General features: G+C 47.0%; 1 protein-coding gene across 12 annotated transcripts in view; it reads right to left on the bottom strand.

Moving 5' to 3' along the window:
* Positions 1-15,213, bottom strand: part of BCL11B (BCL11 transcription factor B) — a 95,967-nt gene extending 80,754 nt beyond the window's left edge. For 2 of the 12 annotated variants that reach the window (XM_074542379.1, XM_026791145.2), the window contains exons 1-2: positions 14,722-15,213; positions 884-1,252 (exon numbers count right to left, since the gene is read on the bottom strand). In XM_074542379.1, coding sequence (XP_074398480.1) covers positions 884-1,252; positions 14,722-14,779 — 427 coding nt within the window. In that variant the 5' untranslated portion in view covers positions 14,780-15,213. The other 10 variants (XM_014264539.3, XM_026791148.2, XM_014264540.3 and 7 more) reach the window with 10 other exon arrangements.
* Positions 15,214-15,456: the final 243 nt, after the last annotated feature.

Raw genomic sequence — 15,456 nt, 5'->3', positions numbered from 1 at the left:
GGAGAGTCATCCTTTCACCACTGCAGAGGGGAAAAACACCCTGCTTGATGGAAGCAACCCCATGCCAGGCACTCTGCAGGAACCACTGCACACCACCTCACCTAGGTGGATAATCATCACCTGCCTGCCCACGTCTGAGGGGGGAAGGCCCACTGAATGAACGTTAACTTCACCACATGTGAGAGTTTTAGAAAAAGAAATGCCTGCAATTTGCTCACCCAGGCCAGCCTGTGCTCTTGTATCCTTATTCAGAAGATCTCTTTGGGGTGTGCATGAGAGTGGAGGTGTTACCCACCCGACCCAAGCCATCTAAACAGACCCAGGACAGGCAGCACAGGCAGCAGTGCAGGCCAGGAAGCTGACATCTACCCCAGGGAATGAAAAATAAAGGATTTAATGAAACCCTGCTTTAGCCCTCACAAAAAAAAAAAAAATCTTCTTTCCACTACCAGTCAATGGGAAGAGGATTTTTCCTAGTGTCAAGATGCAGCCCTTCCCAGTGAGTCTGCATGTGACAAAGGGTATCTGGAACAGGACTGAACTGGGCACCTCAACAAAGTCTCCTATCCCTCTGCCACTGCTACTTGCTTAAGGATGATCCTGAAATGTTTTCTGACCCAAACTTTCTGCCTTTTGCCAGATGTACAGACTGCCCCTTAGCTCTTCCAGCTGCCTGAGAGGCCCCTTTCTCCAGCAGTTGGCCCTGCACAGACAGCTACAAAGAATTAAACAGGGCATGGACAGCCCTGCAGAGCCGTGAGGATCCTCCAGATGGATGGCACCTACAAAGACGTGTTGCTGAAGCCTGTTTCATGGCACTTTCTAAAGGACTCTAGTTAAAAGATTACCTAGGCAAGTTGATTGAGTGTAAAACGTGCTGTACCTGCAATGTTCTCCTGCTTGGGGCAAATTCCTTTTGTAGGCGTGAGAAGACGGTCTTCTTCATCGGGTGTGACTTGGATCCCGATTTCCACTGGCTCTGACACTTTCCTGAGCTCGGCGCGTGAGGAGGGGGGAGGGCTGCTCTTATCCATGCTCTTTTCATAGCAGACACCACCAGTGCCATTGCACTGTTTTCTCTTGTGCTCTATAAAAACCAAGATGTCTCCCAGCGGGAAGTTCATCTGGCACTGTCCGCAGGTGAGCAGGTCGGGGTCTGTCCCGCCTGCGGCGATGCCGATGCCGCCTGGGTCTGCTATTGCCAGGCTCTCGTCCTCGTCGGCCAGCGCCGGTTCCACATGGTCAGCCTCTGCTTTGCATGGACAAGGAGAAAGAGGGAGGAAAGGGGCGAGGGGAAAAGAGAAAGAGATTGCTTTGAGTGTTCACAGACTCTGAAGGATGCATCACCAGAGGCCCAGCCTCCCCGCACCCCCCTCAAAGGAGCCAAGCCTGATTAGATCTTTCTTTTATTTTTCAGCTTTTCCGCTCTCCCAGAATGATTTCAATATATTTTGCAACCAAGCCTGCCTGAAACAAAATGGAAAGGCTGACCTGGCATAGCTTTCTTGACAGCTCCTTCCCACTGCTGCCAGCACTGCAAGGATATCAGCAAAGAGCCATTTTGCAAGCGTTCGAGCCCCGAGTCACATTCTGAAATAGTTCCTCTCTTTTTATCCCACCTTCTCATTCCCTCTGCGTCTCCCAGCCATCTGGCCAAGGCCCCATCCAGCAAAGCTTATGCACCCAAGTCTTTGCTTCTTTTTCAAGGAGAGGGGAAAAGCTTTTATGCACCCAACTAGCAGGACTGGGCTCCCCACGACATACAAAATTAGTATCACCTTGTCCCATTACAGAGTTACCAGCAAGATTAAATGACCACCCATTAGCAGAAATTACAAAAAAACTACTAGCAAGACTAACACAAGCAGGGTATGGTCTCATGAGCAGTTAAGGGGTTTCAAAACTGTGTACAGTGGGAAAGGGAATGAGGCACTTATTTAACACACTGGAATATTGGCTGAGCCTGAAATATTCCACTCTATTTTTCCAATGCCAAAAACCCTGCCATTGCTACATAGGCTAATAAAAGTTTTTTTGTTTAAATCTTGTCCACAGACGTGTTGAATTTCCTACCTTTACCCCCAAAGACTGGGAAAGAATTTCTGGGTGACTTGAATCAGTTTCTAGGAAATATGCAACTTTTCATGTCACAATTAATAAAACGCAGTAAGTTTTAAATCAGTATTTAGAAGATAATTTTTATACTATAAAATAATTGTGGATCACAATCCATTTTTGGGGCAAAATATGGTTTTTTATTTGTTTTCTCTTATTCTGCCATGTAAATGCCAAATCATACAAACTTTGGACTTTACTCAGGCAAAATTTCCACTGACTTTTGCCTAAGGCTGGTTTGCCTCTGCAAGGACTATAGGATTTGGACTAAACAAAACAGAGGAACTAACAGTATGTAAATCAGTGACTGAGACCTCTAATCGAATCAGGATTAAAGGAATAGGAGGAAAAACGTTCTCTATTAGTTTCCTCATGGATTTCCTGGGAAAAGTAAGTAACACGAATATCTCAAAGAAGTAAGACTGTGATAGGCAGATGTCATAATTCAGACCTGGGCTCTTCTCCACTCTGAAAACAAAAGGATTTTTGTCCCACTCCACAGCAATTAAAAAAAAAAAAAAAACTAAAAACAAAACAAAAAAATAAAAAAGCAAGAAACATATAGAAAAGGGGCAAGAGGCAAGAGGTAGAAGGTAGAATGCATTGCCTGGCAACAAAAATGGTTAAGCCTCGAAAAAAGGTAGTTTAGAAACGGAATCACTCCCATTTCTGCCTTCCAGAATAAATAACCGATCAGCATATCTACCAGCTGTATTACAAGTTGCATCAGAGCTCTCTAGCAGCAAAGCAGAGAGCGGCAGCAGCAGCGGCGGCAGAAAAGGACGGGGACCCCAGAGCAGTGCCCAGGCATGGACCATCCTGCTGGAGCCAGCCATGGGCACAAGGAGGCTTATGCTTCCCAACTCACCCACTCTGAAAATCATTAATTACCGTTTTCCTCTTAATCTAGGTTTAAAAGGAGTTTGAAGACAATGCTAAGCAATTAATTCACCAATTTATATCATGAAAAGATGTCTCCTTGCCTTAGTGAAAATGTGACTATAACCCTGTGCCGAAAAGGCACTGCTGGGGAAGGGAGCGGATACCTGCGAAGAGTGTGTCACGATGCAAAAGGTAATTATTTAGTGCTGCAGTTCCCTTTAATGATCTAACATTGAGCAATATTGTTTATATTGAAGAGAGCTTGCACCTTTAATTACCAATTACATATACATCATTTTAGAGCCAAAAGAAAAGGACTGTGAAAAGGGTCTTTTAGAAACGTGCACACAATTTGTGGCCAGAATTCCTATTAAGGGGGAAGAGTGTGTCAAAATATTTAAAAAAACTGTACAGAGAGGCACACACAGGCACGAAGATACACAAGTGAGAGATGGGACAAAGAGCTGGAAAAGACAACACGAAAACAGGAACTGAACCAAGGGTCGTAAGAATAAAAGATGGCACGGGGGAAAAATGCTTGTTACTACTTTCACTAACATTCCTGTAAAGCCTTTTGATTAAAGTCTGTGTCTTAAATTACAAAGGCTGAATTTTGGCATTTATATATATGTAACAAATATAAAGAAAGCATGGATCTCAATTTTATTATATTTTTGATGTGAGGATTTATTTTTTTTGCCTGTGATTTAGATCGTGCTCTTCTGAAAATGTAGCAAAATTGCTGCAATTGATAAGGGTCCTGACCAGGAGTCTGTGGAAACATGAAGGAGGTTTGAACAGCTATACTCTTATGAATTCTTTCTTTTCAGTTCTACACTTCATTTGAATATTAGTTAAATCCACATATGCCTATTCGCTTACACTCGCTCACTCTCTCTTTCCAAGGACTCTGCAATGGCACTTTTTTAAAATAACATCTGGTATTCCTTCATATTTTGGCAGTCGTCACATCACCAAAAATCAGCTTTTCGTTTTCTTGGTACGCCGAGCCCTCATGATCAGTAGTAATTGGGTTTCAAACTATCAAAAGACTTTTTTTTTACTCAACTCTATTTCTGATTTGAGCTTAATAAATCATCAATCATGCGACCAGCTATTCACCCAACAATGCGAAAGCTATATTACATCCCCTTATTCACAACATGGAAAACAGACATAAAAGAATGAAAAACAAAATACTGAATAGATCTTCAAATGCATTTTATCCATGTCAATTTGCATTTATTTTTTTTACTCAGAATAAAAAAAAAAAAAAAAAAAAGAAAGAAAAGGCTTCCTATTGACAACTCAATTAAGCCATTAAAAACCTACATTCAAGTAACATTACAGGAGAGATTTAAAACCCACAAAGGGAAAGAGAAAAAAGCCTGCGAGTCCAGCCCATAACGCATTGGGTCATGCCTGGTTAATACAACAGCCAAGATCTTAGGCTGTTTAAGGAGCCCTTTAATACCAGTGGGGCAATTTAGGCCAGTCTCAATCTAAAGTTCTGACTCTGCTTGTGTCTGTGGGTTTAAAATGAGTCGCTTCACATTATTTGAATTTAACTCTGTGGTTTTATTGCTGTTGTTGGTAGATGGGTTTAGAGGTAGGAGGGTGTTTATTCACAAGTATTTATTTTAAATTAATTTTTATTTTTAAGAAGGAGAAATTAGGCCACACAAAATAGGAGGAGGGAAAACATCTCATGTCGCTTACATGGGAAAAGTAAAAAAAAAGCAAATGAGCTATTTCCAGCCAGGACTCGTGCCCTGGTTCTTTCAGGCGTGTTAAGGTGTGCCCAGTATTTTCCCTGCATCCAGAGATTCCTACACAGAGCATTGCCTTGGCACTGCCTGCCTAGGGAGCACTGTGAGTTGGCAATGGGCAGTCTTTGGGGACATGAGTGACACAGTTGTTATGTGATGGCTTTCTGAAATTAAAGCAACCGGACAATCTAAATAATTTGCTTTACTCAAAAAAAAAGTGTTACACTTGCTGACTGGACTCTAAGCAGCATCTCCAAAGTCTCTGGCTGTCTACCACACCAAAATACAGTGGACAAAGCTCTTAATTCCATAAAGACACTGTCACAAAGCCACCAGCACTCCTGCTCCAGCGTGGTGACATCATTAGAGCATATGTGCCCCATGCAAACAATGCTCTCATGCCCAGTATTAAAGTGAATGCAAATGCTAACTAATTTCTGCCTGTCAGTTGTCTCAAAATCTTACCCATTAATAGTGGAAAAGACTGTTTTGCTGAAAGTCATTTCCAAGGCTTTAAAGGACAGCCCGTGGATGCTTGTTCACAGAGTTTGGGTGAGGCTGGGTCCAGACAGCAATCATTTATTTTCTTGTCTTTTTATTGCTTTGCAGAACCAGGGTAAGAAAGGATCTAAAAGTTGCCAACCTATTCTTTTCCTTATTTTTCTTGTTCTACAGTATCAAAATGAGGCAAAGGGGGCAGAGGAAATGTTTTGGTGTGGGGCCAAAGTGTTGCATGGGAAACTTCCCCCCCGTGGCTGCTTTCTGCACAAATCAATAACGGGGTGGTGGAGGCAAGCACTGCCAGTGCCTTCGCTGCAGAGGTGCTGCTGGGTGCCCTGCCTGCCCCAGCACCCTGCCACAGCCACTGCCCACCCTTGTGCCCACCTGGGGGACAAGGTACAGGCTACTCCCGGGGCCACTCTTCTCTGGGACAAGCTGGGGGAGCTGAGTCCACCATAGAGACACATCTCCTGGTAGCCAGGTACAGGATACTGCCTAGAAATGTGCTGCAGCACGTCAAGTGCTCTGTTCTCCTCAGTCACTGCTGTCTTGAAGGCACAGCCAGAGAGAGCTCAGACTAGTTGGGGAGCAAGCACAAAGGACTGACTTGCTCTTCAGGGTGTTGGCCCAAAGCAGGCCTGAAAATTATGTCCCTTCAATCAACACCCACATGTCACATTTACTGTAACATCAACATGCTTAACGGAAAGTAGCTCGAATCACACGCTCTCAGGCTGGGTTATCACCGAGATCGGTGTCAGGATCCTTGCTGCACAAAGACTAACGCTGCTCAGAGCGGGCAGCACGGCTCTTTGCCGTCGAAGTTTATCAATAACCTTCTTCCAGAGCATCCCAGCAGCTCCCTGCAGCCACAAGGTGCACAGTTGAGATTACGCCTACATATTGCACCAGCAACATCACACTCAGTGGTACCAGGCACCGCTTATCGGACACCAGTTTTTAATTTTTCTGAAGACTGCAAAGCAGTTGTTTGTGGTATTTAGGTTTTTTTCCTAAATACAAATCTGAGGCTGAGTTTGCCGAAAGAGACAACTCGATGGAGAAGCCCCCAAAACACAGGGGACCGCACGGTGCCTCACTTCTCCGGCATGTGTGCAGAGTGCACAAAGGCAGCGGAGCAGCGGCGGGCGAGGCTGTGCCACTCCGTGCCGTGCGAGCGCGGCCCCGCTGCGGCCGCAGAGCCGCGGTCCCGTCCCGTCCCCGGCGCCAGGTGCGGGCGGCAGCGGAGCGCGGCAGGTGCGGGGCCCGGGGCGGGATGGAGAGGCCGCCCCTCGGCACCGCACCGGCACCGGCGGGGCTCGGAGGGTGCACGACATGACCCGGCCACTCCAAGGCTTCGGCACCCGCAGAGGGCTGCGAGGGGAAGGATGTGCTGCAGCACTGCTACCTCAGACACCTTCTGAAGAAAGCCGAATCTCTCAGAAAGCAGTTTAACCCTCACAGCAGTTTAACCCTACACACCTGAGGCAGAACAACCACAAGCGTTGCCACAAAGAGACACTCAACACATCAGGATTTAGGGAAAAGAAGGAGGAAAATGACATAATAACCACGCCAGAACACAAATAGGACAAAAGACAAGAATCTGCACAAATCTCCAACACTTGTCAGATGTTATTTCTTCAGAAACTATGTACTGTGTTACGGAAGAGAGTAGTGTATCTCTTAAGTAAACGATACATTCATAAAAAAATATTTACTGCTTTTGAAAGCAGAAAATATATAGGCTCTTCTATAGACTGCAGAAGCTGTAAATCTCTGCAGATAAAATGGGATGTGATGATGTGATATAAAAGCACTCTTTGTTCCCCAGTGAATACATTTGTTTTATTTAAAACTAAACGACAACCAAGGAGAGAAAGGAGTGCTGGGTGCCACAAAAGGAGAAGGAGCGGTATTTGGGTACAGGCTTTCAACTGGCATAGAAAAGAATACTGGAAGCAGAGATTCTTACCCAAGGATTTAAAAGGCATGATCAAAATTAAGTAATTAGTTCTGAGCATGTATTAAACACACAACAGATCTGTTCTTTTCTTAAATATCAGACTCAAAAGAGACTGCATTTTTCAATTGTTTATGGCACACTGTTGCTCATATACGATTTTCTTAAGCCTTTTTTTTTTTACTTTCATTGAAGCATACTCATTATAACATTCAGCAAATTTATGGCTTCTTCCAGTGGCTTAGTAAAAGGGGTCATAAAAAAGTTAAGTAAACCAGTATGTTTTTTTCCTCTCCCTTAACTTTGGATTCCTTTTTTGTACTGTGCTGTCTAGTGCTTAGTCTTTGGAAAGTACCTTGGGCATATCCAGCACACATACAAATTATCAGCTGCTCCAGGAAAAAAACAAAACGGAATTTCTTGCACTGAGGCAACTACACAAAAGACTTGCATATGTCAAAAATACAGAACTAAGTCCCTGTGAATGCTGCACCATTAATCAAATCCCCGATCTGGTGTCACTTTTGCCAGTAAAATGATTATATTCTTCTAACCCCCTTCTACTGGCGCGTGCCTGCAATGCATGAAGTGTGTCCCTCTACTTTAATTTGTTTTCGAATAGCCTGCTTTAGGCATTTTTTATATATCCTTTGAAAAAAAAGAAAAAGAAAAAAAAAGAAAAGCAAAGAAAAAAAAAAGAAAAGCAAAGAAATAAGCTGCTACTTAAAGCTCCAGCAAGGGTCTACAGCACTGAGCAAGCAACAGCTTTTTGAGAAGCAGGGCAGACAGCAAGAAAATTTAACTGATGTTCAGGAGCCTCTGAGGCTGCAGCTGAGTGCCGAGAAATGGTGTGCAGCCTGCCCAGATACATTTTAAAAAAGTAAATAAACACCGAGGAGGAAGGTGCTATAGTACAAGCAGCTGAATGAATCATGCATTTATCAATGCACGCAGTTATTGATGCCTTTTCCCTCCCTCATTAAAAAGATACATACATATAAATCCATCTACAGACGATGCTGATGCTTCACCAAGTGCTTCAGTGGAATTGCTAACTTTAAAGCATGTGGGTAAACCCCAGTCACTCTTTATTTTTCCACATGCTTTCTCTGGACGGCACTGAAGGGAGGCTAAATTCAACCAACAGCTGCACTGCAACCCTAGAGAAACCAAACTGCAACCAAAGAGTAGGAAATGCTCTGGCGAGGAGGCTGAGAGCCATTTTGGGGTAACAGGTCTCCGCAGGGAGGCTTTTCCACCAGGCTTCGACCTGAGGGAGTGGGAAGGGTGCGAGGCAGAGGAGGGAGCGAGAGGAAGGGGAGCGTGTGTGTGTGTGTGTGCACTTGGTGGGTAGAGGAAAGGGAGGAGGGGAGAGGGATAGTTGTTTCTCTTGATAAAAGTTAACAATCATGCAATGGAAGGAAAGCCACAGTAAGTGAAGTCTGAGGTTTTGGGAGGGGAGGAGGGAAGGTTTTCCCCATGGCTGTGCAACACTAAGCATCAGCAACGGCCCAGGCACTGTGCTGTACAGCTAACCAGTCTGTCAAATGAGCTGGCTGCTGTCTATACGCTTCCAACTACCTCAATTCAAACATTAAATGAAGTAGAGAAATCATCAGATAAATTACTGGTCCTCTCTACCCAAGAGTGAAGGGTTTCTGTACAGCTGATGACAGCCCTGATCCTTTGTCTGACCTAATTTACTTCTCTTGAAGGTTAGAATAAAGCGCACTTTCCTGTCATAGGATAACCTCCATGCACATATTGCACCCTAAAAGTAAGAAGACGCTTCTCCTGTGTTAATAGTGCTGTAACTCGATGGAGTTCTCAGGATGAGTGAAACACATATCCAAAGTTCCCCGTGTACACGCCACTAAATTATACATTTGGGCAGGAAAATGTCCTGCTAAAGTCTGCCCACGACACGCAAGCCGACTGCAGCAGAGAACAGCACGAGCCCGTCGGAGAAACCCGTGAGCTGCTCAGCAGCAACTTCTACGTGACAGATGTGATTTTGTGTTTATTCCTCTAGAAAAGAAAGAATGCTTATTTTCTTTTGCAGGAACTACCGATAGTTTGCTCTAAGGATCAAAGTACGTTAAACTGTCTCATATCAAATCCTCTCTGCAGAAGTACATGTGGCTTTCTGATATGTAATAGAAGCCAATTTCTGTATATGTGTGCCTGCTTTGTTGCTGCACACATCTTGCCCTACAACTCCAGCTTCTTCACTCTGTGTTTTCACATCCACTGGAACAAACATACAGATCTCCCTGGGTTCCCCCCACTCCCCACCAGGCAGGAACTCACTCATGTGCAGGTATCATTACCCCCATCACTATCTGACAACAACAAAATTGAGAATTTAAACACTGTCTGTTGACAATAAAAAGCACCGTTAAAAACTAATTTTAACTAAAACCCCTGTCCGCCCGAGTCAATTAATCAGCCGCGATTTAGTTAAAAAACAGACTCGTCTCGCTGTCAGCCTCTCTCGGCTAGATCTCGGCACGGAAATCAATAGCACAACTTTACGGCGGGCGCGCCGGGAGCGCGGCGGGCGGCGGTGCGGGCTCGGCGGCGCATCCCGCGCGTCCCGCGGCGCGGCCATCGCGGCCATCGCACGGGCTGGGAGCTCCCCCTAGTCGCCAAGCCCCGCCACTGGCGGCCGGGACGCGCGGCAGGCTCCGGCAGCCGCCGAAGTTTATTTTGGAAAGTGTTTTCCATCAACAAACAACACAAAGGGCAAAGGGATCCAGGTAGGAAATGCGGGAGACGAGCTGAATACAGTATACGAGGCGTTTTGGAAGCAAGAGAGGTTTGCTCGCAGCCAGCTCAGCCCTGGGATGGGCAGCTGAAGTCAAGCAGAGTCTATAAATGATACCAAAAATTTGTACTACTTCTTTGAGCGCACACTTCTCTAAGTCATAATTATTGCCAAATATGCCACAAGACAACCCTTTGTTCTGCAGAGAAACGAGCATTTTGTGCAAAACAAGGGCTCCCACCATTTCTATTAAAGGCGGCCAGTTTGTGGAATCTTGAAGAGTTTTATTTCTCCGTATTTAAATAAGCCTGACAAAATATGCTCTGCATCTGCCGACCAGAAAAAAAACTGCAAAATGTTTTCTCACCCACTGTATATCTATTTAAGCCACCGGACACACCAATCGAAAAGGGCAGAAAACCCACAGGCACAACCTAGTTACTCTGCAGCAGTTTTAAAAAATATTTTTAAAGAACATAAACTATGAAAATGTGCCAGTATTCTTTTGACTTATTTTGTAAGTCCAATACAAATATATTCAAATGAAAGACAACCTGGAAGTCGACAGCATACAACCTTTATTTTCCCCTGTCCTATTTAAAGTAAACACATGAGATGCCTTTTAAAATGCTGTGCTTTTCTGTGCACAGCCATGCAGGTATTATGAAAAAGTCATCCATCCTTAAAATAATAGTAATTTCCTCTCTAATTCTTCAGTCACAGCTTACATTCCCTTTGTATTAGAGTTGATTACATTGGTGAGGGTTTTGTTCTGCAGGGAAAGTGCGTTAATTGCACTAAATCTAAATGCATTTTAAGAGAAACTCCTTGGAGCAATTTGCAAAACTTTGACATGCAAAAAATCATAGGGGTTTTTGTCATGATTTTTAATGACTACGTACAAAACAAAGTGATACAGGAAATTATTGCTCTTCCTAGGAAACCTGTTGACCAGGTACTGAAGACCTGTCTTGGGAAACCTGGTTCTCTGCCTGGAATTGTATGATTTTTCTGTGCCTTTCCCTCTCAATCTTTGCTGCTGCTCTAGAGAAATGTTCCAGCTTTGCCGCCTTCTGCAAAACTGCTACCAGCGAGCTTTTCACATGCTCTTGCCTTTCACATTTCCTTCAAATGCAAAATGCAGGGCTAGTTTGAAAACAGATTTCTTAAGTTAAAAATGGAAGATCTTAAGCTGGAAAATCAGCAATTTGAACAGAACCAAAATAACATGTCTTTGCACAGAGCAGCTCAACACTTCAGCCTCCTCTCCTGTACATAATCAGCTCTTTTGCATTGTCCACCCATTTAAATGAGCCTGGCTGCCAAGTTTGCTCTGTCCACCAGCAGTGGAGAAAGGTGCAGATTTGCTTTTCCCTCTCCATGTGTTTCACCTCTTTCTTTTGTCCTGCTCACACACAGTTACAAGGCTGCCTGGGTGAGCCTGGCAAACACAGGCAGGCCACTCTGTTTTGCAGCCTCAAAGACCACTGTGCTAATGAGATGCTGCAACTCTGGAGCACAGCAACATTGCACTTTCTCTCCTTTTTGAGTTTGTTTGTCTTACACTCAGGACATAAACGTTTCTCCAAACACCAAGTGGAGGCAACCAAATAAACTCCAGCTGAACAATGTCAGAAAGCCCTTCCCTCTCTCTGTCTCTCTCCCCATCTTTCCTTGCCTGGCACAGACCTCCAATCCATCCTGAAATGCAGCTCCCCTTACAGATGCTAAAAAGGGAGACAGGGCAAAAAGAGCCCAAGCTAAACACGACATAAAAACAAGATTTCTGAAAACAGTATCACTTCATCCTGGCTTTGGGGGCTTGGCTTGGGCTTGACTCTCTTGTAAGTGCTTTGGTTCCCTATTCTGTTTGCCCACTACTTTCCAAACTCCCCTTTAGAGAGGACACAGCCTGGCTGCTTTTCCCCCATGAATGACACTTGCCAAGGAGTGCAGAGGCTGCGACCCCCTCTCGTGCAAGGCTGCAGCTGAGGCTCAGACCTGTGCGCTGAAATGCTGAAATGCTGAAATGCCTGCGCTCCTGCTCCTGCTCCTGCTCCCCAGCCCCAGCCCCACGCTGCAGCTCCCCCCCGCCTCCCACCACCTCCTTCCCCTGGATACCTTCGGTTTTTCCTGCCTCTGTTCAGTATGCAGCCTGATTTCTCCGCCAGCTTCCTCGGGATGGAGAGATAGATAAATACAGGAGGGGAGGGAGGGAAGCTCGTACTGCTCTGCTCTCCATTCCTCCCCCAGCCTTCCCGCTAAACCCATTGTACGCGCAGCTCCTCGGCACCTTTGAATACTCTCCTGCCTCATTATTTACCTTCAAGTAAAGCGATCGGAAAAGGAGATCAAATTGGAATAACAGACCTACCTGACTCTCTTCTCCACCCCCCTTCCCCCCCTCCCCAGCAGCAACAGCGGCGAGAAAAGAAATGTTTCACCCATTGAAACAAATTCAGACGTGCACAACAAAACAGATTTTCCGCACACCCTCTTTCAACACCCCACATCTCCTCGCAAGTGAGACAGAAAACAAGTGGGAGAAATTACACTGGGCGATTTAGGTGGCTGTTGATGCTTTTTCTTTTAAAAAGAATTTAAAAACAGAAAGGAGGGCAAAATAAGAAGGCATCAACAAAAAGGATAAGACATTTTCCAGACTGGATGGTTAAAATCAAAAATGCAATTAATGAAGGGGAGGAAGTTGAGGAAGGGGGGAATCCACCTTTTATGGTGATGCAAATCTGGTTCCAAAATAACAATGAATTAAAAACAACCCCCCCAGAAAAAGCTGAGTACCAGATGCATCTTCATCAAGGTTCCACCAGCTGATGGGCTGGAGGTGGGGTGAGGGGTACTTTTTAGAAAATAAAGACGCACATTTAAAAATACATATTATATATATACACATATGTATGAATGTATATATTTATATATATATATATATATATATATGAAAAAAAATACAGAAACAGCGAAAGAATTTTATATTTCAGAACTCAAACCGTCCCCCAACAGCCCTCCGCTATGAAAAGAAAATCCCAATGGAGGTGGAAAAATTATACACACATATATATCTCGATTCCCAAGGAAATCTTACAAACAGAAATTTATCACCGGTAACAAAGAAAGAGAGGAGCTCGCAAGCACCAAATGCTCCTGGCAGATGGCTCCTATTCTTGGCTTTCAGGGGAGGGGAGAGAAGCCGGGGAAATATTTTATTTATTTATTTAAATTTTTTAAAATCTCAACATAAATATTCGGATCCGCCGCGGCTCAGGCTCAGCCCCGGGCTGGCTCCGTGCGAGCCGCCGCCCCCCGCAGCACAACAACTTGCGGACTCGTCCTGCGGACCGGGGGGGGCCGGGGTCCGGCCGGGCTCGCCGGGCGGTTTTTTACCACCCCCCAAACTTGTCCTTTGCTATAGGGGGGACATGGGGACCCCCCTGACCTCCCCCTTCGCCGTGCCCGGAGGCGGCGGAGCAGCGCGGGGCGCTGGGGGCCGCTCGCCCCGGGAGGCGCCCCACACTTCCCCCCCCGCCGCTCGGCACAGGCCCCCGGGGACGGGAGCGGCGGAGCGGGGCTCCCGCTCGGGGACCTGCCCCCTACTCTGCCTGCAGGCACTCGTCCCTCTCCCGGAGCTGTAGGGGTGGGAACGGGGAGGAGGGGGATTCTGGCGCTGGGGGGAGGGGGGATGCCTCTTTCCCTCCCCCCCCCCCGCTCTATTTTTTCCTTCCCTTTTTTTTTGGGGGGGGGGGGGCGGCGGGTGGGAGTATATGTGTGTATTTTCACTTACAATGGGAGCTTCAGCAAAGTGCAGCCTCCACTCCTGCCCCGCAAGCGAGCTCCTGCCGCTGCCCGACCCGCATTTCGTGCACTGCATCCCCGGTGCCCGCCTCGGCTTTCCCCGCGCCCCCCGCCACCGACGGACACTCCGGCCCGCAGCCGGCCCCTCGCAGCCCCTGCCCTGCCTCTAGCCCCAGCCGAGCTGGTTCTGCTTTGCCCCGCGCTTCTTAGAGCGCTTTTCCCCCGCCGGCGCTGCACCTGGGGCGAGCAGGGCGCAGCTGGCCGTCTACCTGCCCCGCGCTGCGGTGCCGGGGGGCTCGGCCCCGCCGCCGCCGGCCCGGCGTCTCCATGTGCTTCCCGCTAAGTCCCCCCGGCCGTTCCGCGTCTCCCTCCCTCGCTGCCCACCTTGATCCTCCTCCCCCACCCTCCGCGGCTGTCACGCCGAGGCGAGGCTCTCGGCCAACTTTTCCCACCGCCCCGCGCTGCCCCCGGAGCGGTGCACGAGGAGCGGAGCCCCGGCGGGGCGGCCCGGCCCGGCCCGGCCCGGAGCAGCGCCCTGCCCGCTCCGCGCCCCCCGCGCTCGCAGCCGCTGCCCGGAGAGCCCCGCGCCGCGCCCGGCCCGCCGGCCGCTCCTTCCCCGCCGCACGCCGCCTGCCCTCACGCCCGCCCGGCCGCCTCACCTCCGCACCGCTGCAAAAACGCACGGCAAACTTCGGGCTTCTCCCCCCCTCCACCCCCAGCCCATCCCCCCCAGCCGCACACCCCCCTCCCCGCTTTAATTCCTTTCTCCTCTCCCTCTCTCTGAAGTCATTTACCAGCTTTGGTTGCTCCTGGAGTTTCCCCCCCACACACACCCCCCCTCCCCAACCGCTTCCTCCCCTTCCCTAATTTTGCTTCTCGATTTCGGCTCGGTCTGGTTCCAAGTTCAAACTTACGTGTGATAATCTCTCTTTGTGACAAGTGCTGCGGGTTTCCCTGCTTGCGACGGGACATTGCCCTGGCATTTACACTGGCATCGCCTGGAGAGCTGCACTGGTTTGGGGGGATGTGTTGGGGGGCCGATCCTCCTCCTCTTTTTTGTCCCCTCTTTATTCTTCTTCTTCTTTATCGAGTTCTTCTTTCAAAAAAATCAAAAACGAAAAAAAACCGCCTCCTTTTTGTTGCTGCTGTGGTGCACTGGTTGGGATTCCCTCTCAATTAAAAATCATCATCATCATCATCAGGAAAAGCTCTTTCTCGCTCTCTTTCTCTTTCACACAGTGTCTTTTCTCCACTGCTTCTGCCACTTGGACTTCCAGATCTCTTCTTGAACTTAGGAGGATATGCACCGCCAGTGACACTTTTCTGTTTCCCTCTTTCCAGAGTGCTTGGCAAATTAGCAAGTGCGCTTTTCCACCAAGAGGGTAAAAAAAAAAAAAAAAAAGGAAAAAGGAAAAAAGAAAAAAAATCAAAATTAAAAAAAAACTGTAGTAAAAAAGAAGAAAAGTACTAAAATTGGGATAGCCCCCACTCAAAAAAAAAAAAAAAATCGCCAAAAAAATTGTTTCTCAGAGATTGACCCTTGCTGGGTAGATATATAGAGAGAATTTTTTGAAAAGGGGTAGCCGAAACTGTGTCTCCTCTTTCCCAGTTCAAGTGGCACTGCTTTGCCCTGGTGCTTTTGGATTGCC

Source organism: Zonotrichia albicollis, chromosome 6, assembly GCF_047830755.1.
Source record: "Zonotrichia albicollis isolate bZonAlb1 chromosome 6, bZonAlb1.hap1, whole genome shotgun sequence".
NCBI classification, from domain to species: domain Eukaryota; kingdom Metazoa; phylum Chordata; class Aves; order Passeriformes; family Passerellidae; genus Zonotrichia; species Zonotrichia albicollis.
This window is presented reverse-complemented; position numbering and strand designations above follow the sequence as displayed.